The sequence below is a fragment of the Leucoraja erinacea genome, chromosome 2 (assembly GCF_028641065.1).
Source record: "Leucoraja erinacea ecotype New England chromosome 2, Leri_hhj_1, whole genome shotgun sequence".
NCBI classification, from domain to species: domain Eukaryota; kingdom Metazoa; phylum Chordata; class Chondrichthyes; order Rajiformes; family Rajidae; genus Leucoraja; species Leucoraja erinaceus.
The window spans coordinates 119202520-119230039 of record NC_073378.1 but is presented as its reverse complement, the minus strand read 5'-3'; the positions used below and the strand labels follow the sequence as shown (position 1 = coordinate 119230039).

At 46.9% G+C, this 27520-nt stretch overlaps 1 protein-coding gene across 1 annotated transcript in view; it reads left to right on the top strand.

Moving 5' to 3' along the window:
• The first annotated feature begins 8074 nt into the window (after window positions 1-8074).
• Window positions 8075-27520, top strand: part of vipr2 (vasoactive intestinal peptide receptor 2) — a 77955-nt gene continuing 58509 nt past the window's right edge. Inside the window, exons 1-2 of the mRNA XM_055664615.1 lie at window positions 8075-8351; window positions 11319-11424. Coding sequence (XP_055520590.1) covers window positions 8301-8351; window positions 11319-11424 — 157 coding nt within the window. The 5' untranslated portion in view covers window positions 8075-8300. The remainder of the gene's footprint in view (window positions 8352-11318; window positions 11425-27520) is intronic.

Genomic DNA, 27520 nt, shown 5'->3' with positions numbered 1-27520 from the left:
TGCCACAGAAGGCTGTGGAGGCCAAGTCAATGGATACTTTTAAAGCAGAGGTACACTGCCCTAATTTGACAAAACGAAGCAACTGAGTTATTGCTTGTTTTAGGCTATTTGAGATGTGCTCTACACAATGGTGAACACAATAAGTCTTCTCTGAGAACAATTTGAAAATATTTATACCAGAGAAGTAAGAAATTCCATCACAGAGAGCTGAAAGAAAAACACGTTTTCCTCATTTACAAGAAAACGCCTTTCTGTCAGTTGCTTCCTTTTGTCAAAGTAGGGCAGTACAGCTGTAGATAGATTCTTGATTAGTGCGGGTGTCAGGGGTTATGGGGAGAAGACAGGATAATGGGATTAGGTGGGCCTTGATTGAATGGCAGAGAAGTCTTGATGGGCCGAATGGCCTAATTCTGCTCCTGTTACATGACTTATGACCTCCAAGCACCTCTCCAAGGCAAATCACAAAGTAGAATCACTTGTAATCATCTCCAGCCACAGGCGTTGAGCAGATGTTTTTTTCCTGAGTTCCTCTCCGTCGCAGAAGTCAGTCCTCGGTCATCCCATTCCGCTCTGTGTGTTATCAAGAAATGGCCGGGAATATTTAATGCAACTAAGGCTATTTAAGTAGACAAGGTCTTTATTATATTACGCTAGACACACGCTAGAATTAGTTACCCCTAAAATGTGCACCCTAAAATGTAGCCTAGGGATCTCCTGTTTATTAAAAGTTACCAAAAAATGTTGCACTTTACCCATTTTCAACCACCATGAGGTTGATAACAGTGTTATTTAGCAGTTGAAACATCTAGGGATCTCCCCGATGTTTATTAAAAGCCAGGACAAGGGGTCAAGCTTAAATCTTTTCGCTACTTTTTGCCCCACAGAGATTTTCTGGAACTCTCTGCCCACCATTGCTATATTTAAGAGGGAGACAGTGTTGTGGCTAAGGGGATCAGAAGGTATGGAGAGAAACAGGTATGGGATACTGAGTTGGATGATCAGCCATGATCAATATGGCGTGCAGGAGTAGGGCCGGCCATTCGGCCCTTCGAGCCTGCAGGAGTAGGCCATTTCGGCCATTCGAGCCTGCACCGCCATCAATATGATCATGGCTGATCATCCAACCTTATTCTTCAATAATCTGCTCACCAATGATTGGTTTGAGTTTAATCAGGAACAATCCTGTCCAGGATCATTACAGCCCTTCTCCAAGCCAGGAGCAGAATTCCAAGGATAAAGAATTATTGAATCACATGGAAGATTAGACCAAGTATGGCAAAGCACCAGGGAGCAGTTGGACAATTGAATTCACTGGGAGTCTTACATTGTTCAAAGAGGATGATCATGATTGTTCGAGATCAATTAACCTTAGCCCGAGGGTATTGGTCATAAAACCAACCAGGCACGAGAATGGGGTTGAGAGGGAAAGTTAGGTCAGCCATGATTGAATGGCGGAATAGACTTGATGGGCTGAATGGCCTAATTCTGCTCCTATCACGTATGAACATGATCCAACCATTTCATCGGTTTCATCAAAGACCTTCTTTCCATGGTAGATGGGGGTGTTCACTGATGATTGCACGATCTTATGCAACATCCCAAAAATAGGCACACCATGCCTGCATGAGCAAGCATTGGACAATACTCAGTCATGGGAACCATTCCAATCCCAGGCTATGACCATTTTTTCACAAGAGGGGGTCTAACTACATACCTTTTGTATTCAATGACATTGCTATTGCTGAGCCCCTTTCAACATCAATTCTCAAAAATTGCCATATTATGTAGGTCAAAGCAACCCAACTGAATCCATTTCCCTACATATTCAACCTTTTCCACCACCAGTTCTTCAGGTATGTCCATTGCATGCCATTTACAAAATGCACTGTGTTACTCTATAGTGACAGCACATCACAAACCCACCTAATTTACCAGTACGACAACAAGGTTATCAGAACACCATAACCTTCCAGTGTTTCACAATGCCAATTGTCATTTTGACAGAAAAATACAATTTTTCATTGATCTTTGTTGAATTTCCATCCCATTGTGTGTAGCCCAGTCCATCACATAGAGCAGAATCCCCACCATCGACTCCATCTACACTTCATGCTGCTTCACGAAAGCAGCCAACATCATCAAAGACTGAAGAAGGGTTTTGGCCCGAAAACGTTGCCTATTTCCTTCGCTCCATATATGCTGCTGCACTCGCTGAGTTTCTCCAGCATTTTTGTGTCCCTTCATCAAAGACTTTTATCAGCCCTGTCATTTCTACATCTTCCTGGTCCTGTTGGGGAGAAGATACGAAATGTTTGGAAGCATGCACTGCCAGACTCAGGAATAGCTTCTTTCCCCTCTGTTATCAGGCTTCAGAAACATCCTTCCATAAGGTAAGGTACAGTCTGATTATCCTTCTACATCTCTGCAGATGTTGGACTAGGACTCTGGAACTGTTATGCTGCAGTGCTGAAAACTACTGCACGCTGTATCGTTCCTTTTGCTCTACCCGTTGTACTTGAATTTGACGATTGTGTTTATGTATAATGTTGTCTCATTTGAATGGAGAGCATGAAAAACAAAGCTTGTCACTGTTATTCAGCGCACATGACAATAGTAAACAAAAACAAACCCTAACAATAGGATACCTTTAGCAGAAGAATTGCAGTGGTTTAAGTTGGCAGTTCCATCACTTCCTTCTCAAGGGCAATAAGGGATGGGCTACAAATGCTGGCCATCCCACCAATGCCCACATCCAATTAAGGAAATCACCATATGTGTAATAATAGAGGCCATTATCCAGCTGTGAAAGTGCTTCAGATGCTTGGCCAACATCATCGATGACCCACATCCACCATAGCAGTGCTCTCATTTCACTCCTGCCATCGGGAAGAAGGTACAGGTGTCTGAAAACGACACGGTCCAGGTTCAGGAACAGCTTCTTCCCAATGACCATCAGGCTATTGAACAATACAAACTAAACGCCAAACTGCAAACTCCTTGGGTTGCACTAGGGACTTTGGGCTCTGTTCTGTTTTTTTGCAATATAATGGATATTTTTTATTTATTGTACTTTTTTTGTGTTTTGTTTATATTATTAATTGAGTACTAAGTTTAAAACCCCGTTGTGCTGCTGCTGCAAGTAACCATTTCATTATTCAGTTTCAGTACATATGATAATAAAACATTCTAGACTCTCCCTTGACTCTTTGTGATGCAGCTATGTCACACAGACATAGTATATATATATTTCTGGTGGCACAGTAGTGCAGTGGTAGAGTTGCTGTCTTACAGCGACAGAGAACCGAGTTCGATCCAGACCTCTGGTGTTGTCTGCACGGAGTCTGCACATTCTCCCTGTGACTGCATGGGTTTTCCCCAGGTCCTCCCGTGTCCTCCCGCATTCCAAAGACGTATGCGTTTGTAGATTAATTAGCTTCTGTAAATTGTCCCCAGTGTGTAGGATAGAACGAGTGTATAGGTGATCATTGGTCGACGCAAACTCGGTGCGTCAAAGGGCCTGTTTCCACGATGTATCTCTGAACTAAACTAAGTGGTTGAGGCAGGAACTATAACATCATTTCAAAGATATTTGGACAGGTGCATGGATAGGAAACATTTAGAGTGATATGGATCAAATGTGGGGAAATGGAACTAGGTTAGATAAGCATCTTAGTTGGCATGTGTGAGTTGGGAGAAAAGGGCTTGTTTCCATGCTGTATGACCCTATGACCCTGGATACTTGCACCAAGAAATGTCATGTGGAGTTAATCTGGACAAGTTGAGGAGGAAAGTATACAGTAAATAGCAGGATACTTAGGATCATTAATGGACAGAGGGATTTGGGGGATCCAAGACCACAGCTCCCTGAAAGTACAAACATAAGTGCATAGGTCATTAAAGCAAGTGTACAGTCTGCTGGCCTTCATTGTTTGGGACAATAAGTATAAAAGTAGGGAAGGCACAGACAGCATAGATAGTCAGACACTAAATACTGGAATAACTCAGCTGGCCAGGCGGCAGCTCTGGAGAAACAAATAGGTGACATTTCAGGAGTGCCTTCTTCAGACTGAGAGTCAGGGGATGGGGAGACTAGAGAAATGAAAGGGTAAGGTGTGAAAATGACAGATCAAGGATATGTAGAAAGGTTCATTGTTGGCTGAGCGGAAAGTGACAGCAAGGCATCCAATCAGTAAAATTAATCAGGAGGACTGTGGAGCTGGTCAGAGAGCTAGGGTGGATGAGGGACGGAGAGAGAGGAAAAGCAAGGGCTACTTGGTTAGAGAAATCAATGTTCATACAGCTGGGTTGAAGGCTGTCAAAGCATTTGGCCCAGGGCTAAAACTAGATGGCTTAGGTTTAAGGTGAGTACATGGAATTAGCTGCCAGAGAGAAGTTGTAGAGGAGGATAACGGTTAGAGAGGTTAATAGATGTTCAGAAACATACATACAATGTAAAAGTTGAGAGGGGTGTGGGCCAAACACAGGGAAATGGGCACAAAGTCTGAAGAAGGATCCCAACCCAAAACGTCACCTATCCATGGTCACCAGAGATGCTGCCTCACCCGCTGAGTTACTCCATCACTTTGTGTCATTTTATGTAAAATAGCATCTGCAGTTCCTTGTTTCTACAGAGAAGGAATAGCTTTAATCTGAGGGTGGAGAATTTTTGGAGCTATGGAGGCTCATTCACATGGACTAGTTCAGTTTGATATCTCGTTTGACATGTATGAATTGGTCCAAAAGACTGGGTTTTGTGCTGTATATCTCTATTACTCCACATCTCATTATATACTCGTCAAGGGACTTATTTTTCCTGACCAGGCCCCCAATGTCCTTCATCAGCGAAGGTTCTCTAATCTTCTTGCCCTTCGTTGTAACAGGAGCATGTTAGCCCTGAACTCATCTAATAATAATAATAATAAATTTTATTTATGGGCGCCTTTCAAGAGTCTCAAGGACACCCTACAAAAATTTAGCAGGTAGAGGAAAAACATGTAAGGGGAATGAAATACATAGTAGAGACATGACTAGTACACAAAGTAAATACAGAATTCAATAAAAAACACAATATGAGGCAATGAATGCACAGATGAAAAGGGAGGGGGACGTGGGGCTAAGGATAGGCAGAGGTGAAGAGATGGGTCTTGAGGTGGGGGACTGGAAGATGGTGAGGGACACGGAATTGCGGATCAGTTGGGGGAGGGAGTTCCAGAGCCTGGGAGCTGCCCTGGAGAAGGCTCTGTCCCCAAAACTGCGGGGGTTGGACTTGTGGATGGAGAGGAGACTGGCTGATGTGGATCTGAGGGACCGTGAGGGTTGGTAGGGGGAGAGGAAGTCAGTGAGATATGGGGGGGCCAGATGGTGGAGGGCTTTGTAGGTGAGGATCAGGATTTTGTAGTTGATCCGGTGGGAGATGGGAAGCCAGTGAAGTTGTTTGAGGACTGGAGTGATGTGATGCCAGGATTTGGTGTGGGTGATGAGTCGGGCGGCTGCGTTCTGGAACAGTTGGAGTCGGTTGATGTAGGTGGAGCTGATGCCAAGGAGAAGTGAGTTGCAGCAGTCCAGTCGGGAGGAGATGAAGGCATGGATGAGTCTTTCAGCAGCGGGATGTGTGAGAGAGGGTCTGAGTTTGGTGATGTTGCGGAGATGAAAGAAGGATGTTTTAATGACATGGCGGATGTGAGGCTCAAGGGAGAGGGTGGAATCAAAAATCACGCCAAGGTTACGGGCCTGAGGAGGTGGGGAGATCTCATCTCACTTGTAAAAGCTTCCCATCTACATGACATCCCGTTATGTGCAAACAGCCACTCCCAATGAACTGTGTAGGAATGAACTGCAGATGCTGGTTTAAATTGAAGATAGACACAAAATGCTGGAGTAACTCAGCGGGACAGGCAGCATCTCGGAGAGAAGGAATGGGTGACGTTTCGGTTCGAGACCATTATTCAGACCAAAGCGTCACCCATTTCTTCTCTCCAGAGATGCTGCCTGTCCCGCTGAGTTACTCCAGCATTTTGTGTCTACTCCCAATGAACTGTTGTGAGTCCCTGTCTAAAGACAGCTGAAACAGCCTTCCTCCAATTTTGGACTTTAAATTGAGGACCTGTCCTTTTTTTACCTATAAAACTAATGGAATAACAGTAACTACTCTCAAAGTAATCCCCACTGGCACATCAGCCATTTTCCAGCCTCAATTCTTCAGAGGAGGTCGACTGTCATCCCGACTAGAATTTAGACTACAGCAATACAAGGCCCTTCGGCCCACCGATTCCGCGCCAGCCAGCAAGCACCCCGTACACTAGCACTATCCTACACACTAGGGACAATTTTACAACTTACCGAAACCAATTAACCTTAAAAACCTGCACATCTTTGGAATGTGGGAGGAACCCGGAGCAACCGGCGAAACCCCACGCGGTCACAGGGAGAACGTGCAAACTCCGTACAAACAGCACCCGTAGACAGGATCGAACCCGGGTATCAGGCAGCTGTAAGGCACCAACGCCACCGCTGGCTGCCCCACAGTGCTACCCTTATGTGCTACCTGCGTATGCGTTCAGAAACATTTTGCTGGACACAATTAACAAATTCTAGCCCAGCTTCTCACTTGGCACAAAGGCAGCCCCGTTAAACACTGGGAAAGTTTATAAATGAACTCTTATGAAGTTGAAGAATGAACTGCAGATGCTGGAAAAATCGAAGGTAGGAGGAACTCAGCGGGCGAGGCAGCATCAATGGAGAGAAGGAATAGCCGACGTTTCGGGTCGAGACCCTTCAATCTTATTATTAGAACATAGAGCATTAGAAGAGTACAGCTCAGGACCGGGCAAAATGTCTGTGCCCAACATGATGCCTAGTTAAACTGTTCTCACCAGAATGTCCCTCTATTCCCTGCACTATAGGGTGATTTCACGAAAGGTCACTGGGTCATAGGTCTTCACGAAATCACCCTATACAACACCTTCTTACATCTATCTGTGATGTCCCTGCATGCTTGCTCCCCTAATTTCCGCTGGCTATTTGAGGGGGGGGGGGGGGGGGGGGGGGTATATTATTATACTCGGTTTTTCCAGGTACAGGAATAGATCTGCACAGTGATCACAACATCTTCCTGAAGTAGACACAAAGTGCCCGAGTAACTCAGCAGGACAGGCAGCTTCTCTGAATAGAAGGAATGGGCGACGTTTCGGGTCGAGACCTTCTTCAGTTGAAGCGAAACGTCACCCATTCCTTCTCTTCGGAAATGCTGCCTGTCCGCTGAGTAACTCCAGTATTTTGTGTCCATCTTCGGTGTAAACCAGCATCTGCAGTTCCTTCCTACACGCTGCATCTTCCTCGCGTCTCCCCCTCGGGCAGTTGTTCCTTCTGCTGGTAAACAACGCCGGTTGCCTCTGGGGTGCGGAGTTCACTGAGAGACGCCCAGCGCCTGGGGGTCCCGACTAACTTGGTGTTGGGGCCGTGAATTTGAGGCCGACAAGCATCTCGAAGCTACCCTCACACGGCACAGACCGACCCGACCCACCAACGCCTCCAGAGGCGATCAGCAAGACGTATGTGTGGAGGGTGAACAGAGCATGGGGTCGGGGGGCTGGGGGTGCTGGGGGCTGGGGGTGGGGGGGGGGGGGGGGGGTGAGGGGGGGATGGAGGGGGGGGGGGTGGGGGGGGGGGGGCTGGGGGGGGGGGGATGGGTGGAGGGGGGGTGGTCAGGGGGGCGGGGGGTGGGGGGGGGGGGGTGTCAAGACACCTGCAAATTGACGCCAGCTTGTTCCTCCAAAACAAGGCTTTGCAGAACTTGGAAAGACGCGGGGGTTGGCAGGAGAAGGTGGGAAGTGAGAACGAGGGGTGGAAGTTAGGGAAAGGAGGGGGGCGGTGAAGGAGAGGGAGACCCAGAGGGGAAATGGGGAAGGGGGCGGAGTGTAGGTAGTGGCAAAGAGTGGGAGGAGAGAGAATAAAGGAGGGAGAGATGACGGAAGAAGTAGAGAAGGTGAATGGGGAAAGGAGTGGGAGAAGGGAGGAGAGTGGGTGGGGTAAAGGGGAAGGGACAAGGCGGGGTGGGAGAAAGATGACAGGACAAGGGGAGGGTGCGGGCCACAGAGGGAGAGTAGGAGCGAGCCATGGACCTGCCTGAATGCATCACTTGGAATTAATGTTTGTATTTTCCCTCTGCGAGGCCGCCCTGGGAGACGAGAGGCTGCGACCGCTGTCTGGAAACCTCTCTCTGGCCACATCTTTGCCTCGGTCCTGGTTTCGGACGCGCTGCGCTCGCCTCCTCACTGCAGTCAGCCCAACAAACCTTCATAATGCCAGGCGCCCTGCTGAAAATCGCCTTCACCCTCTGCTCCCTGTTTACTGTGAGTAGCGGGTGGGTTCTGTTAATAACTGGCCGTGGGTGTGTGGTGTTCACTCGGAATTGTTGGGAAAGTGGGAAATAGGTGGGATCCGGGTCGCGGTACAGCTCGTTTTTACAACCAACGTCCGTAAAACAAACCATTGTAGAGCGCTGGTAGACACAAAATGCTGGAGTAACTCCGCGGGACAGGCAGCATCTCTGGGGAGAAGGAATGGGTGATGTTTTGGGTCGAGACCCTTCATCAGACTCAGACTTGTGTCGTTGGCGATCACTTCCCTCATTCAACGTGTTGTTAAATTCATTCACAATCTTAGTTTTGTTTAGGATAATCTTAGAAACAGGGAAATGCAAAACATTCAGTTACATTTCCGACTAATAAATGAAGCAGTAACTCACCGAACTGATACATGTCTCTATTCATCAGTGCCGTCTGGCTTGTTGCGTGTTCCAATAGTTTTGTTGTTGTTATTATTATTATTATTACTATTTGATTTGTTATTCCCGTCCCCCGACTATGCTTTTGCTATATTTTGAGTTATTTTAAATCGCGGTTTAGATATCACTGTTGCAATTAAGCTAACCAGATCATTGACATTAGAGGGATAGGGAACTAACAGGAGATGCTGGACTCTTGAGCAAAACACTAAAGTGCTGGAGAAACTTCACTGGTCAGGCATCATCTGTGGAGAGAAGGGGCAGGCAGACGATGTTTCGGGTCGGGATCCTTCTTCAACCTCGCCCGTCTATTCCCTTCCCAGATGCTGCCTGACCGCTGAGTTCGTGTTTTGAAATCAATAAAACAGGCTTGACAACCCCGAACAGAATTGCGCCGCCGATATCCAGGCGATTTCTGGCGTGATTTTTCATTTGATTTCGGGGGCGCGGGCTGGGACACAGACTGTTCCCAATGTAGATTTAAACCTTGAGACCCTTCAGCCCACCCTTCGTATCTCTGTTGAACTGTCCCATCCCCGGTCTAATCTCACAGCGGGGGCGCGCCACGAGTGAAAGTGCACAACCAAACACAGGATCCTAATTATATTCCAGTTCTGATGGACTAATTCCGTGCCTTAGACACTGGGGCCAGTGTGATTGTTAAAGTAGAAGACGGCAAAGTTTTATAGATTAAATACTGACGGAACTACCTCGGCATGCCATATATTTCCCAGCTTGGACATTTTGGAGCACTGGGCGAAATTTGGGTATTAGAAAACTTTTTAAATGGTAATGGCAGGTACAATAACAATATTCAAAGAAACGCAACGCGCTGGAGTAACAGCGGCTCAGGCAGCATTTGTGGAGGGAATGGGCGGGCGAAGTTTCGGATTGAGACCCTTCTTCGGATGGAAGAAGAGTCTCGACTCGAAACGACCCAGGACGTCTCCTCTCCATTCCCTCCCCAGATGCTGCCCGACCCACTGAGCTACTCCAGCGCTTCTGTCCTTTTATTTATAAACCAATATCTGTGGTTCTTTGTGTCTACCTAACATTTAAACGATAATTGAATAGGTGCATGGGTAGGAGAGGTTTAGAGGGGGGAGGGGGGCAAACTATGGTAAATGGGACGGGTAAGTTTAGACGGGTCGGCTTGGACGAGTTGGGTGCAAGGGCCTGTTTCCGTGCTGTATTTATGACTATTTACTTGAAGAACACATCGTTAGGTGTGTGTCTGTGTGGGTTATTCATTGGCAGGAAGGTGAGCTGATGTTGTAGGTTTTAGTAACTGGCCATTTTAACCCGCTGGGATGAACCCGTTTGTTAACTGCGACTCGCCAGCGTTGCCCCCACAGATACGAGGAACAGCAGATTCTGGTTTACGAAAACAGGACACAGAGTGCTGGAGTAACTCAGCGGGTCAGGCAGCATCTCTGGATAGGCAACGTTTTGTGTCGGAACCCCTTTCGGTCTAATTGTAGTATAATTATGTTACAGGAATCGTATAGTGTCTATTTCGGACTAATAGTAGTGCAATTAGCCCCCCCTACCTTGATTAGTTGTAACCTCGCCTATCCATATTCCCCAGAGATGCTGCCTGGTCCGCTGAGTTACTCCAGCACTTTTGTGTCTTTGTATGACTCTATGCATGTTTTTTTTGTAGACACGTATCGGCATCATTTCACGCAAGTCTGCTTGCCAAACTCAACGTTTGTGGTATTGTCTTAAATCATACTTTACCTGTGAACTGTGTGTGGTTTAGTTTGGTTTAGAGATACAGCGCGGAAACAGGCCATTCGAGTCACCGAGTCCACGTCGACCAGCGATCCCCGCACATTAACATTATCCTACACACACTAGGAACAACTTACAGATTTACCAAGCCAAACCTGGGCCGGAGTACTCGGAGAGAGCTCACACATGTCACATGGAGAACGTACAAGCTCCAGAAACAAAACGCAAGAATAACTCAGCGGGACAGGCAGCATCTCTGGTCAGAAGGAATCAGCTGAAGAAGTGTCTCGACCCGAAACGTCACCCATCCCTTCTCTCCAGGGATGCTGCCTGACCCGCTGAATTACTCCAGCATTTTGTTTCTATCTTTGGTTTAAGCCAGCAGGTGCAGTTCCTTCCTACACGCACAAACACCATATAGTACTCAGAATCGAACCTGGGTCTAAAAGGCAGCAACTCCACCGCAGCTCCACCAGTGAGACTGTAATAGATTTCAATGAGAGAAATACGCGCTGGTGAAAGGGCGCAGGGGCGAGAGATTGTTTTTTCTCTTGCGGGGAATCTAGAACCGGGGGTGAGAGATTGTCTATCTAAGATGGAGATGAAAATTAATTTAGTTTTTGTTTTGCGTTGCCGCTCTAGTGCATACTCGAAGGGCCGAATGGCCGACTCCTGCACCTATCATTCTATGTTTCAATTATATATGTGTGGCGCGCCCGGTCAGCGTGCAGAATGCGGGCTGTTTCTCTGCTCCCACTGGACTGAAGTGTTAAGATCCGCGCTCTGTTCCTGTCCACAGGTGAACTGCACCCACTCCGATTGCCAGCTAGAGCTGCAGATGGAGCGGGCCAAGCTCCGCTGTTGGACGGGACTGAGCAAAGCCATCGTCCTCCACCCCTCTGAAGGTGAGGCAAAGTGTTTTGTTACCGGTGAACAACTGGGGGTGGGATGTGGATAGATGATGACCCAGCCCCGTGGAGTAAACTCCGGTCAATGGTGTTTAGTTTGGTTTATTATTGCCACGTGATTATTGCACATTATTGCCGAGGTACAGTGAAAAAGCTTTTAAAACATTTTTAGAGATGCAGCATGGAATCTGCCCCTACACTAAGGACAATTTACAGAAGCTAATTGATCTACAAACCTGTACGTCTTTGGAATGTGTGGGAAAACAAGAGCACCCGGAGAAAACCCACGCGGTCACCGGGAGAACGTACAAAATCCATACAGATACCCCCCACCCCCCCACGGTCAGATTGAAACCGGGTGTGCTTGCAATTGCTGATCCACAGCGCTGGAGACAGGGTTCGATCCTGACTACGGGTTGTGTCTGTCCGGAGAGCCAACAACGCAGCGACAACACCCACCTCCAGTTTAAATTCCATTTGGAATATTTCGGAGGACCAAGAAACCAAGAACCAAGAACAACAACCTGGCTGCTCAACACCGGGCTTGAGTTCTAACTATTCCTTTGGTTTATATTTAATTCTCAAGCAGAAGAAGTCTGTCCGGAGTATGTAGTTCTCCCCGGGACCTGCGTGGGGTTTTCGGAGTGTGTATGTTCTCCCCTTTATTTTAAATTTCAAAATATACTTTATTCGAGAAATAAACGTATCCAATACATGATCCTTACAAGACTCCATCCAACATTCATGGAGGCTATACATACATTCAATACAGTTTACACAAATTTATCCCCCACCCTTGCCACTCATGTGGCTGCTGGCTGGAATCCCTTCCCTTATTTGGAGGGGTGTCTCCACCACACTCTGCCCCCCATGTCCATCAGTGGAAGGACCCTAGACTGTGGTCGTCCCCCTCCGAGCCTTGGCGTTGGCTGCACCAAGCTTCAGTGCGTTCTTCTGCATGTACTCTTGCCGTCTGTAGCGGGCAACATTCCCTGATGGACATCTCAATCCGCTGGGCGGTCAACAATGCTCAGGCAGACCGAAGTGGTCTTTCACAGAGTTGATGACCATCCAGCAGCACTCGATGTCAGTCTCATTGGGAACAGTGCTCTGTGACAGAGCTGTTCGGAATAAATTGTGACAGGGACCCTTCCAGACCTCTTCAAACAGTCTTTGCAAATCCACACTCTGCGAAGAGGTGGGCAACCGTCTCCACCCCATAGCAGCCGTCCCGAGGACAGTGTGCGCTGGTAGTGAGGTTCCGACAGTGCAGGAAGGATCTAACTGGGAGGGCTCCCCTCACCGCCAGCCAAGCCAGGTCTTGGTGCTTGTTGGTGAGTTCTGGCGATGAGGCATTTTGCCAGACAAGCTGGGCAGTCTGCTCTGGGAACCACGCCACCGAATCCATCGAGTCCTTTCCCTGCAGTGCCTGCAGGACATTCCGTGCTGACCATTGCCCAATGGACTTGTGGTCAAAGGTGTTGGTCTGGATGAACCTTTCTACAAACGACAGATGGGGCGGCAATGTCCAGCTGACTGGCACATTGCGTGGCATCTACGCCAGGCCCATCCTTCGCAACACCGGGGACAGGTAGAACCTCAGCAGGTAGTGGCACTTAGTGCCCACGTGCCTTGGCTTTACGCTCTGCCTGATGCAGCCACACACAAAGGTGGCCATCAGGGTGAGGGCAGCGTTGGGCATGCTTTTACCCCCGTTATCTGCCGACTTGTACATTGTGGCCCATCGGCCCCGGTCCATCCTCGACCCCCAGATGAACTGGAAGACGGCCCGGGTGATCCCTGTGGCATAGGAGGGAGGGACAGGCCACACTTGTGCCAAGTACAGCAGCCTCACACCTGATGACCACAATTTTCTCGTTATAGAGAGGGAGCATCGTCTCCACAGCTCCAGTTTCTTCTCCACCTTGGCTATCCGCTCCAGCCAATTTGTGCCACACGCCTCAGCCTCCCCGAACCAGATCCCCAGCATCTTCAAGAAGTCAGGATTGATAGTGAAGGGGACGGAAGATCGTTCGGGCCCGTGACCTGTGTAGGAGGAAAAAAAGCTAGTAATGAGGAGGGGCAGGACAAAGCCCCCTCCCCCCTCTCTAGATGTGACTGCAAGTTGGGGGCTATGCGTCAGTAGATAGGGTGGTTATGGGGTAAAAGGAGCAAATTAATAATATTAATATAATATCAAGGGGGTAATTAGCATGAGTGCGGGGGGGGGGGGCGATAGTGTGTGTGACTGCGTGCCGCCTCCCCCACAACCGCACGTAGGGGGAACAGACCCAACGGGTCTGCACATGGTCTAGTATATATATATATATATATATATGTGTGTGTGTGTGTGTGTATGTGTGTGTGTGTATGTATACATATATATACGCACACACACACACACACATAAACACAAACATAGACACATGTATTATACACACATACGTACAGATAAAAACAAACAACTATAATGGTTGAATAATAACAATAATAGTCTATGTAGTTTAGAGCTTAATGGAGGTTGTAGTGTTTAATAGCTTGAATGGCCGTAGGGAAGAAGCTGTTCCTGAACCTGGACATTTATAGTTTTTAGGCTCCAGAAGTGAAAAAGGATGATTAGATCATTTAGTCGGAGATATAACTGGGAGATGCAAATGTTAATGAGAAATATGCCAGGAAAATGCTCACATCTATGTAACGCCCTGCGCAACAACGCACAAGCAGTGAAGTGTTTTATTTTCCAAGTCTGGGTGTGCCTATCAAGTTGGAAATACGGTAGGCTTTGTATTTTATTTGCTTTGAGCTGCCTGGTCTAATTAAAATATTAAAAGGTGACAACCGTGTCGCTGAATAAAATGTTTCACTGCCAGACTTAAATGTAGAGCACTAAATGTACAGCAATAAATGCAGCATTTTTATGACCATGGAGACACAGGAAGCTGTAGATGCTGGAATCGTCAGCTAAATCCAAGCGCTGGAGGAACATAGGGGAGAGAGGGGACAAATTATGTTTTGAGCGGGGATCCTTCTTCAGTCTGAAGATGGGTCATTCCATTGAGTTTAGTGTTTTTTTAGTTTAAAGATGCAGAGTGGAAACAGGCCCTTTGGCCCACCGAGTCCGCACCGACCAGCGATCCCTGCACATTAATAATAATAATAATAATAACTTTATTTATAAAGCACTTTAAACAACTGCAGTTGCCACAAAGTGCTGTACATGAGAACTCCTGGACAAGAAGTTATTACACTATCCTACACACACACTAAAGATAATTTACACTTATACCAAGCCAATTACCCTACAAACCTGTATGTCTTTGGAGTGAGGGAGGAAACCGAATATCTCGGAGAAAATTCCACACAGCCACGGGGAGAACGTACAAACTCCGTACAGACAGCGCCTGTAGTCAGGATGGAACCCAGGTCTCAGGCACGGCATTCGCTGGAAGGCAGCAACTCTACCGCTGCGCCACCGTGTTCGCCCAGCACTTGGTTTGATTAGTTTTGTATGACAATGTTTGAACTCTGCTGCTGACCCTTATAGTTAGCCAAATAGTTCAGACTCCAAATGAGGTCTTGGGAGATGGTATAAGTGTCATAGATCTCTGAAAGTAGCAACACTGGCGGATAAGCAGGACAAAATATGCTTGTCTTCATCTATCAGGGCATTCAGTACTCTGAAGAAGGATCCAGACCTATCTTTGGAATAAACCAGCATCTGGAGTTCTTTTTTATCACTATGAGTACCTGGTAGCTTAGTTTAGTTTATTATTGTCACATGTACCGAGGTACAGTGAAAAGCTTTAATGGCTGTGTGCTGTGCAGTCAGCGAAAAGACTAGGTATGTTACAAAACCTACCTGAATCGTCATTGGGAATCTGCCCTCAGCCATGTCGGCGATTTTGGCGCTGTTTGGAGGGGGCGGGTTTAAAACGCGATTTTTACTAGGCTGTACTAATCGCACATGTTCAGCCTAGTAAATCATTAACGAAAAATCGCTGCAAGACCCGGTCGCAAAAGGTATTATTAGTTTTATAGGCCTCGATAATATAGTTCTAATAGTTTTAAAATTACTGTTTCATTCCGCAACCTCTCGCAGCCCCAGGGTTTTATAGAGCAAACAATTAAAGGCATGTACCTTATTTTTACATTAAATGGGGCATATATATAACCCTATATATCAAGTTATCTATAGCGAGTAGCTCATTTTGGGCTTTTTATATCCCGCAGTATTTTTCTCGGCATTTGAGGGCACTAATCCAGTGCTATGTCAACGTTCTAAACCAGCGCGTTCCACATGAACCCACTAGAAAGCCGATTTAAATGGGCATTTATTTACAGCAATTGAACACTAAATTCCTTCCATTTGGCCTATAAATTAATGTAAATTAGATATAAAAATCATGTTATATTGTGAATTATTTGTGAATAATCTTTGGACACTTAGGCTATTTAAAAATGTTAATCTTTCCTTAAGAAATGGGCTTTTGATTATCCAAGATCACAGCTTTTTTGTAATGTCCATTGAAAATCAATAGGGAACAAGATGCTAATTTCCGAGTATGAAAATGGTCATAACTTTTTTAATACTTGAGATATGAAAGTGAATTTGGTGTCAAATTAAACTTATTGTTATGCTTTATCCGATGGGATAAATTGCAGACTTGATTTTTTAAATCTCAAAATTTTGTAACATTGCTAAAAAGACTATGCATGTTTACATCAAGCCGTCCACAGATACAGGATAAAGGGTATAACGTTTAGTGCAAGATAAAGTCCCATTATATAGGGTAGGTGGGTGGTCAGGACTGCTCGCTCTTTGGCGGTCATGTTGCACCTTTATAAAACTTTGGTTAGGCCACATTTGGAGCATTGCATTTGGTTCTGGTCGCCAATTCAGGTCGCTATAGGAAGGATCAGGATGCTTTGGAGACGATGCTGAAGAGGTTCCACCAGAATGTTGCCTGAATTGGAGTGTGTCGGCTATAAGCAAAGGTTGAATAAACTCGAGTTGTTTTTTGGTGAATGAACCATCTCATGGTTCTGTCAGAAACATTCGACAGCACATCACGTGGTCATGGAGTTTAATGGGGAGGGTGTAACCATCAAACCCTACTCTGGGCAGCCAGTACGGACAAGGGCTGACATTCTCCCTATTTGGTGATCGGATGGTGGTGGCATTGATTTATTATTGTCACATATAACAAGATACGGTGATAACTTTAGACTTTAGAGGTATGGTGCGGAAAATGGCCCACTGAGTATGTGCCGACCAGCTATCAACCCATACACTAGCATTATCCTACGCATTAAAGACAATTTTACACCTTACCAAAGCAAATTAACCTTCTGTAGGGGTTTGGTTCCTTTTGCTCCACTTTGGGCCCAATTGCCCGAGTGATTCTCTCCCTTGTCGGTGGGTCAAACGGCCACCACTCCACTTGAGCGGTTCCCAAGAGAGAATACAACAAAAGGGATTCCCCTGGGTTCTAGACCTCGGAATTATGGTGGGATTTGATAAAAGGTTGACTTGACCAGAGCGTGCTGATGAGAGAAAACAGAAACCAAGACGGACTCAAAGCAAGTCTAAAATTTACAGGCTTTATTAAACAATGAGAAATCGAATCTCACCAACACTACATAATACGTGGCTAAACTTATGCTTTAAACTAAGACAATGGAAAGAAAATTATCGGGCACGTCGTAAAAACTTACTTTACACAATTTTAATTACAGATACACCCCCTTTCCCCTTCTTCTCTCAACCTCTATCCTATTTCGGTAATGTCACCAGGTCGTCTGGGGTACTTACAGCTAGATCGATGCAGGGTCAGGAGCCATCCAACAGAGCAGAAAAGAGAGCGAGTTCTTGCTTGACTGTCCCTTTTATACCCGAGTTTCTCCCTTGAAACCCCCCAGGTGGTCCTCTGGACAAAAGGGTCTTTCGATGATTCCCAGTTTCGATCTGGCATGAACAATAGGCTTCCGATGATAATGGGTTTGCTGATGTCACGATGCCTCAGCATGATCCTTATCCCATCACCTGGATGGGCTCCCATTGTCCCGATGGATGGGCCATTTTCGATGGTGATTGTCTTGCTGCTGGGCTATTTACCCCCGTCTGCTGAGGCTCGGTTCCTTCCTATGTCTTTCCAAGGTAATCTCGTTATCTCCGTCCCGACCTTTCCTGTTTTCACCATTCACATAGTCATGTGGCTGCCCAGGCCCACACACAGGTTTTAAACTTGTTCTTCTGTGACCCCTTGGGGGTTTTCCTTTTGCAGCCAGCATGTCCGTTTTAAAATGTCCAGGTCTTTATCCCCGAGTTCTTCCATAATTTTGGAGGATTTGCCCCAATAACTTACACTAAACCTGTACGTCTGTGGAATTCATAAGTTGTAGGAGCAGACTTTAGGCCATTCTGCACATCAAGTCTACTCCGCCTCTAGTCCTAGACACTCCCACTAGTGGAAACAGCCTCTCTACATCCACACTATCCAAGCCTTTCACTATTCTGTATGTTTCAATGAGGTCCCTCCTCATTCTTCTAAACTCCAGCGAGTACAGGCCAAGTGCCATCAAACGTTCATCATATGTTAACCCCAATCATCCCTGGGATCATTCTTGTAAACCTCCTCCACTCCAACGCCATCACATCCTTCCTCAGATATGGGACCCAAAACTGGGTGTACGAATGTGGAAGGAAAGCACCCAAAAAAACCTCACACGGTCACAGGGAGAGCGTGCGAGACTGCACCCGGGTCTCTGCCGCTGCCAGGTGCTAACTGTCCCGCTGAGCCACTGGGCCTTTTGTTTTGCATATTATTAAGACAAATGTTACCATGCATTAATACATCATGCAGTTTCTCACATCCACGTATAAAGGAGTTGTATGATGTTTTAATCCATTTGCAAGTGAGCCTGTGTCTGCAGGACGAACCAGTCTACAACTTTGCAATGATTTGCCAGACAATTGCCAATTCTTTTTCAGACATACTCAATTCAACATAGACATATAGGCCATGGAGGTGACAGGTGGCAATGTTTAACCAACTGGATTTTGGATGAGCCTCTAAGCTAAAACAAATAAATCAGATATAAAACAGGCTTATAGAAATCGAGAAAAACATATTGACTCGTACCTCAGGAAGAGATCCAGGGTCAGGATTGAGGAGAAAAGGGGAGTGTCTCCAATAAACTGATTAATAACAAATGGAAGGGGAGCAGGAGATTAAGGTTAAACTGGGAGGAAACAGGAGGAAAGATGGATTTTTAGAAATTCAGACTGACAGAAATTAACGGTGCAAAGAAAATCCCTCGGAGGAGCAATGAAGTGCAGACGCCGGAATCGTGAGGTTCTCTCCACGTCAGAAGGGCAGGCACACTGGGCAAGCTGTTTTACAAATGCCCAAGAAGAATTTCATGTCAAAATGCATCAGGAACATAAAACATCTCAAAACTGACCAGGATGAGGAAAATGGAACAAAAGCCTTAAGTTTCAGGTTATCGAAGTACACGGTTTTGATGGTATTAGACAGGAACTTGCAAGGTTGATTTAGGAGATGCTGTTTACAGGCAGTCTGACAAGTGGAAGACAATTAAAGGATAAATCGGGAGTGTTCAGAAACAGCATGTTTATTATGGGCTGAAGGGCAAGGCTGGTGGGCTTAGGGAACCATGATGTTGTGGGATATCGAGGCATTCATCACAAGAAGAAGAGGAAAATGTCAGGTATTGGCAGCTGGGATCAAGTGAGATAACTCTGGCAGACAAGATCAATGAAAATCCTAAGAGATTCAGCAAGTACAGTGCATTCAGAAAGTATTCAGACCCCTTCACTTTTTCCACATTTTGTTACATTACAGCCTTTTTCTAAAATTGATTAAATTCATTTTTTTAATCTTCAATTTATACACAATACCCCCATCATAAAAAAGCAAAAGCAGGTGTTTAGAAATTTTTGCAAAGTAATTAAAAATAAATAACTGAAATATCACATTTACACAAGTTTTCAGACCCTTTACTCAGTACTATGTTGAGGCACCTTTGGCAGCGATTACAGCCTCAAGTCTTCTTGGGTATCACGCTACAGGTTTGGCACACCACACCTGTATTTCTCCCATTCTTCTCTGCAGATCCTCTCAAGTTCTGTCAGGTTGGATGGGGAGCGTCAATGCACAGCTATTTTCAGGTCCCTCCAGAGATATTCCATCAGGTTCAAGTCCGGGCTCTGGCTGGGTCACTCAAGGACATTCACAGACATGTCACAAAGCCACTCCTGCATTGTCTTGGCTGTGTGGTTAGGGTCGTTGTCCTGTTGGAAGGTGAACCTCTGCCCCAGTCTGTGGTCCTGAATGCTCTGGAGCAGGTTTTCATCAAGGATCTCTCTGTATTTTGCTCCATTCATCTTTCCCTCGATCTTGACTAGTCTCCCAGTTCCTGCCGCTGAAAAACATCCCCAAAGCATGATGCTGCCACCACCATGCTTCACCGTAGATATGGTATTGGCCAGGTGATGTGCAGTGCCTGGTTTCCTCCAGACGTGACACTTGGCATTCAGGCCAAAGAGTTCAATCTTGGTTTCATCAGACCAGAGAATCTTGTTTAGGTGCCTTTTGGCAAACTCCAAGCAGGCAGTCATGTGCCTTTAACTGAGGAGTGGCTTCCGTCTGGTCACTCTAACATAAAGGCTTGATTGGTGGAGTGCTGCAGATATAGTTGTCTTTCTGGAAGGTTCTCCACAGAGGAACTCTGGAGCTCTGTCAGAGTGACCATTGGATTCTTGGTCACCTCCCTGACCAAGGCCCTTCTCCCCCGATTGCTCAGTTTGGCCGGGCAGCCAGCTCTATAAAGAATCCTGATGGTTTCATAGTTCTTCCATTTAAGAATGACAGAGGCCACTGTGCTCTTCGGGACCTGCAATGCTGCAGAAATTGTTTTACACCCTTCCCCAGATCTGTGTCTCGACACAATCCTGTCTCTGAGGTGTACGGCCAATTCCTTCATCTTCATGGCTTGGTTTTTGCTCTGACATGCACTGTCAACTGTGGGACATTATATAGGCAGGTGTGTGCCTTTCCAAATCATGTCCAATCAACTTAATTTACCACTTGTGGACTCCAATCAAGTTGTGGAAACATCTCAAGGATAATTAATGGAAATAGGATGAACCGAAGCTCAATTTTATGTAAATGTGATATTTTAGTTATTTCTTTGTAATTACTTTGCAAAAATTTCAGAACACCTGTTTTCGCATTTTTATTATGAGGTTTGTGTAGATTAATAATAAAAAAAAATGAATTTAATCCATTTTAGAATAAAGCTGTAACGTAACAAAATGTGGAAAAAGAGAAGGGTCTGAATACTTTCTGAATGCACTTATATTAAAAGGAATATGGTAATGACGGAGAGAGTGGGGCCCGCTTAGGGTTCAACATTATTATCACAGGAGATGAGTCGGGTGTTAAATGAATACTGCTCAACTCCATTTACTGCGGGGAACAGTAGGAAATAAATAATTATGTGATGGGGACCAGATCCAAACTATAATCCCAGGACACTGCGAGTAGCAGGCGCCTCCCATGAGGCCGCAATGAAGCCAGGCGGCAGAACCCCATGGCCGGTCTCTGGGTCAGTGGAGCTCCATGGCTGGTCTCTGGGTCAGTGGAGCTCCATGGCTGGTCTCTGGGTCAGTGGAGCTCCATGGCCGGTCTCTGGGTCAGTGGAGCTCCATGGCTGGTCTCTGGGTCAGTGGAGCTCCGCTGCTGGCCTCTGGTTTGGTGGAGCTCCATGGCTGGTCTCTGGGTCAGTGGAGCTCCATGGCCGGTCTCTGGGTCAGTGGAGCTCCATGGCTGGTCTCTGGGTCAGTGGAGCTCCATGGCCAGTCTTTGGATCAGTGGAGCTCCATGGCTGGTCTCTGGGTCAGTGGAGCCCCATGGCCGGTCTCTGGGTCAGTGGAGCTCCATGGCTGGTCTCTAGATCGGTGGAGCCCCATGGCCGGTCTCTGGGTCAGTGGAGCCCCATGGCCGGTCTCTGGGTCAGTGGAGCTCCATGGCTGGTCTCTAGATCGGTGGAGCCCCGCTGTTGGTCTCTAGGTGGTTGCTGCGGTGGCATCAGTCGTGGGCCCGGCGGTGGCCATCGAGGAACTCGGATTGGCGATCGACGAGGAGGCCGATGTGGCGATCGATCAGGGTGCCGGCGGTCGAGGACGGGTCACGTGGGAGCCGGAGGATGCACCGCTGAGATCAAACGAGGACCAGGCGTGGGGGAACCACTGTGAGGGGGGAACAATGGAGGACCCGGCGCGGGATACTTTGGAACTTTGTCGCTGCCCTTTACATGGCCACTCTTTGCATACCTTGGGTATACAAAACAAAGACTATCACTGTGACTCGTCACACGAGACAATAAAGTCCTCATTCATTCAACAGAGGATGTGGTAGCAGTCTTGAACCAATTAAGGCTAAATCCCCAGAGCTTGACCAGAGTGTACCTTCGGACGTTGTGGGAAGCTAGGGAAGAGCTTGCAGGGGCCCTGTCAGAGATATTCATATCATCGCTGGCCATTGGGGAGCTACTGGAAGACTGGAGGGGGGCTAATGCTGTACCTTTATTTACCATGAGCCACAAGGACATGCAAGGGAACTACAGGCTGAAGGACTTGACACCAATGGAGGAAATCAGCAGAGGAAGCTACCGGAGGAAATTCTGAGCTGCGGGATCTCTCAGCATTGGATGGACAAGGGCTGCTATGGGGTAGTTCCCATGGCTTTTTGCATTGAAGATCATGTCACACAGGCATTGACTTTGGACTTGAAGGGGACAAGATGGTGCCAGAAATGTGGCGACTCTGGTGTACTGTCTCAACGTGGTCGATTGCCGCACTCTCTTACACTCAGTATGATTGGTTCTTATGTATAGTAAGACAGTCATTTAAAAGAATATCACTGTACTTAAAAGTAACATTGAAAATAGAGTACCATTGCACCACTGAACCTTTGATGGAGTTTGGAAGAGGTCACCATGAGGATTTTGGTGAGGGCAGAGTGGAAGACTCTGAGGACATGGATTTTAGCCAGTGGCTTAAATCCTGCATGGAGACTAGTTGGGAAGGTAAATCTCGTGGGATCCAGGCTGAGCAACCCAGATGGATATTGTCTTTGTTGCAGGAGTCAGGGGGGTGGTATTGGAGGGTTGGTTCAGTGCTTGGGGGTCCATGACCAGTGGTACCTGTTCTGGGTCCACCGTTGCTTGTCATCCATATTAATGATTTGGACAACAATGTGGTTCATGTGGCTAATCAATTTGCAGATGACGGACAACATTAGTTTTATTTTGGACAGTGAGGAATGCTATCTGTGTTTACGAAAAGTACTGGATCAACGAGGGAAGTGGGCCAAGGAATGGTGGATGGAATTTAACTCTGACAAGTGTGAGATGATGCATTTTGGTAAGTGAAACCGGGGCAAGACATACACAGTGAATGGTTGGACCCTGGAGAGTGTGGCACTCTGCTCTGAGTGACCTCAGGGTACAGTTACACAGAATGGTACATATGGTATGTACCAGTGAGGTACAGTGATATTCATTTTTGGATACCGTTCAGTAGAAGTCTCACTATACTTAAGCACTTTGATACATATTAGATAAGCATCTCAGAAACAGTTCAAATATATAGCATAATACACTAATGCAGTATACAGCATCACCAATTTGGCACCGTTTTCAAGTCCCATTTGTTGTAAGTGCGGGGATCTTGTCCTGACCATGAAGGCCTGTTGTCTTGGCCGTGTTGCAGGGTCGGCCTGGCCAATCATAGCCGTTGGTGTCCTCCGTCGCTGCTCCACCGCTGTAGACTGCGTCTGGTCCACGTGCTTGGACTCTGGGAGCGGCGACCGGTCCAGCCGTGCCTCAGGATGCTGTAGAGCCCCCAGCCATCGAGGCCACGCACTGCATCCCGCAGCCGGACTGCTTACTGGCCTTCCAGGCGGGCTGCCATGGGCCCTTGATCCTTGGCGGGTGAGTCGGGGCAACTGGGCGGGTTACGGTCTCCGACGCCGGTCGTGGTTCCACCATCCGTGGCGGGCGAGTCAGGTTCAGTGGGTGGGCAAGTCCTCAGTGTCGGGGGGGGGGGGGGCAGGTCCCTGGGAGCTTCCCTGGGCCCCCAGGTCCCCGGGGTCTGAAACGGGACTTCCCGATCCACACCATCCTGGATCATCTCCCCACTGCCTTCACTTTGGTAGACTTGGTTTATACTCTCTAGAATTTAGGAGCCTGAAATCTGCAGCGTCCAGGGGTTCAGGAACAGGAAGATTGCTTCCCCACAGCCAGGACAGGGGTCACAGCTAGGATAAAAATCTTTAAAACTGAGAAAACTTTTTTCACACAGAAAACTCTGAACATTAGAGGGTAGTTTGAGGCCAGTTCATTGCATTTTTAGATCCTTGTGGCTTATCAGGGGGTATAGGCATATGGGATACTGATGGATGATCAGCCATGATCATATGAATGGCGGTGCAGGCTCGAACGGCCGAATGGTCTACTCCTGCACCTAATGCTATGTTCTCTATTTTTCAGGTTAGGAGCCTATCTAGCATATTCTGAACTGTGCCTGAAGCAATGACTCAAATAAACTCTGAACATTAATAGCCCTTTGCACTTTATCTGCTTATTTATATATAATATATATATATATTCAACGGTGTATGGTCACACTGATCTGTTCTGTATTTATTTATGCCTACTATATTCTGCTGTGCTGAAGCAATGACAATAAACTCTCTTGAATCTTGAAAGTGAGAAGGTGGTGGCGCAGGTGGACAGGATGTTGATGAAGGTGTTTGATTCCCCTGCTCTGGGCAAGCGGCTCTGTGAATCTACTCGATCTATTCCTCTCATGATTTTGTACACTGGTAGAGTTTAAAAGACATTTGTATAGTAACGTGGATAGGAAAGATTTAGAGGGATATGGAGAAAAAATGCAGTCAGATGGGACTAGCTGAGTTGTAAAAACTGGTCGGCATGAACAGGTTAGGATGAGGGGACTGTTTCTGTGGTGGATGACTATATGCTGCATTTGGTTTATTATTGGCACCAGAACCGAGATACAGTGGAAAACCTCAGTTTACACGTTGTCCAGCCATGAGTACAAAATGCAACAGGCGCAAAAGAAAAACAAACAGAATGCAGAATATATTGTTCCAGCTACAGAGAAAATTCAGGTAAGGAAAAGTGCAAAGGTTGCAATGAGGTAGATTGGGAAAACAGGAATATATTCTCAGTTTATGAGCGGCTGCCATACAGCGGCAGAGACCCGAGTTCGATCCTGACCATTTTTTAGGCTACTGCAGGCGACTGTCATAGGTCACTGAAAAACTGGCGACTGGACAAATGGGCCTGTCTGGCGACTGCCACGACTACGACAATGGAAGTCACTGAAGACAGCACCGGCGACAACCTACGTCACCTGGCCACAACCTAAACCATCCTGGCCACAACCTAAACCATCCTGGCGACAACCTAAACCATCCTGGCGACAACCTAAACCATCCTGGCCACAACCCATCCTGGCCACAACCCAAACCATCCTGGCCACAACCTACGACAACCTACGACAGCACCTACGTCAGGAGAAGACAAGCTACGACAAGCTCACGGTCGCCGACTGTCGCCGAAAGGTTTTGAACATTTCAAAATCCAGCGTCAACCAGAAAAACGCTACGCATCCTTGGGCGACTGAGGAGACGACTCACAACCATACAGGCGACACCCCGGCGACCATGTGGAGACAGCCTAGTCGCCGGCAGTCGTCTAAAAAATAGCCCGAGTGGGACAGACCCTTAACTTTTTCACACAACGGGCGGTTGGTGTATGGAATGAGCTGCCGGAGGAGGAAGTTGAGGCAGGAACTATCACAACGTTTAAGAAACATTTAGACAGGTACATGGATAGTACAGGTTTAGAGGGATATGGGCCAAACACAGGCAGGTGCAACTAGTGTAGATGGGACCATGTTGGTCAGTGTGGGCAAGTTGGGCTGAAGGGCCTGTTTCCACATTGTATAACTGTAAATCCCAATTGTAAAATTGTGAACAGACTTCATTGATTTAGAGAGTGAGAGGCCGTACAACCAATCATATTCACTGTAAACCCGCTGAGACTGTGAAGACCATTTCTCATGGTCATATACAACGCAGTGGCAGAGCCAATGTCACTGTTAATACTCTGCACTGGAAGTGTTTTGACTGCAACAAGTTCTTTATTAATCTAAAGGCCTGAACAGTGATGTATAATTCCAAGACAACCTTAGTGCAGAAACAACTATAAATTATATTCCATGCAATGCAAAAATAAGAGTACAATCAAACTCCAATAATCTGGCAACTATGGGACTTTGTGTGTAGGAAGGAACTACAGATGCTGGTTTATACCGAAGAGAGTCATAAAATGCTGGATATACTTAGTGGGTCTGGCAGCATCTCTGGAAACAGGGAATGAGTGGCTCTTCGGGTCATGACCCTTCTTTAGACTGAAAGATAGAGGTGGGGGGACGGAGGGAAACTAGAGGGGAGATAAGTCTAGAATGAAACAGGGCTGGCCACAGATGACCTCAGGAAGTGGGGAGTTAATAATGGCACATTGTTGGCTGTGGAAGATGTGCTAACGAGAGGGATCCTCCAGTGCTTCTACGCAGCGGCGGTGGAAAGCACGTTGTCCGGGAACATTACCATCTGGTTTGGGAATTGCTCTGCCAAGGACAAGAAGGCTCTGCAGAGAGTAGTGCGTTCGGCCGAACGCACTATGGGAACTTCACTCGCCCCCCTGCAGGAACTATACATCAGGAGGTGCAACTCCAGAGCCAACAATATCATGAGAGACCCCTTCCACCCCTGCAATGGACTGTTCCAGCTGCTACGGTCAGGCAAATGCCTCCGTTGCCATGCGGTGAGAACAGAGAGGTTGAGAAGGAGTTTCTTCCCAGAGGCCATTCGGACTGTAAACGCCTATCTCACCAGGGACTAACTCTACGGAACGTATTTCCTTCCATTATTTATTATGTAAAAGAATATGTGTGTTATGATTGTGTTTATAATTTGTTTGGTTGTTTTGTTGTTTGTCTTTTGCACAAAAGTCCGCGAGCATTGCCACTTTCATTTCACTGCACATCTCGTATGTGTATGTGACAAATAAACTTGACTTGACTTGACTTGACTTGACTTGACTTGACTTGATACCAGGCTGCAAACCATGGAGATGGTAGGACCACTGGGGTAGGGTGGGGGGGAGTTTGGTGGGGGGTTGGAAGGGATTAGTTGGAATTAGAGAAATCAATATTCATACTGCTCTGTTGTAAGCTGCCCAAGCGAAATATGAGGCCTCACTCTGACTGTGGAGGAGGACCAGAATAGAAAGGTCAGTATGGGAATAGTGTCATTCCTAAGTGTTTAGCAACTGGGAGACCATGTAGACCAAGGCGGACTAAGCGAAGGTGTTCAGCGAAACAGTCGCCGAGCCTGCGCTTGATTTTGTCGATATACAGGAGTCCAACCCTAGAACAGCGAATACAGTAGATGTGGTTGGAGGAGGTGTCGGCGAACCTCTGCCTCACCTGAAAGGACTGTCAGGGTCTTTGCATGTAGTCAAGGAGCAGGAATAGGGATAGATGTTGCTCCTCCTGTGGTTGCAGCCTCATCCACTGTCAGGGTGAGACCAAACGCAAATTGGAGGAACAGCAACTCATATTTTGCTTGGGCAGCTTACAACCCAGCGATAAGAATATTGATTTCGCTAACTTCAAGTAACCCTCGCTTTCACCTCTCTCACCATCCCTCCCCCACCCTAGTTCACCGACTAGCGTCCTCCTGATTAATTTTACTGTTTGTATGCCTCGTTGTCACCTTCCCCTCAGCCAACAATGATCCATTCTGCATTTCATTAACCATTGTCTGCTTTGATCTGTCGATTTCACACCTTACCCTTCCATATCTCTAGTTTCCCTCTCCCCTGATTCTCAGTCTGAAGAAGGGTCTCGACCCGAAACGTCACCCATTCCTTCTCTCCAAAGATGCTGCCTGTCCCGCTGAGTAACTCCAGC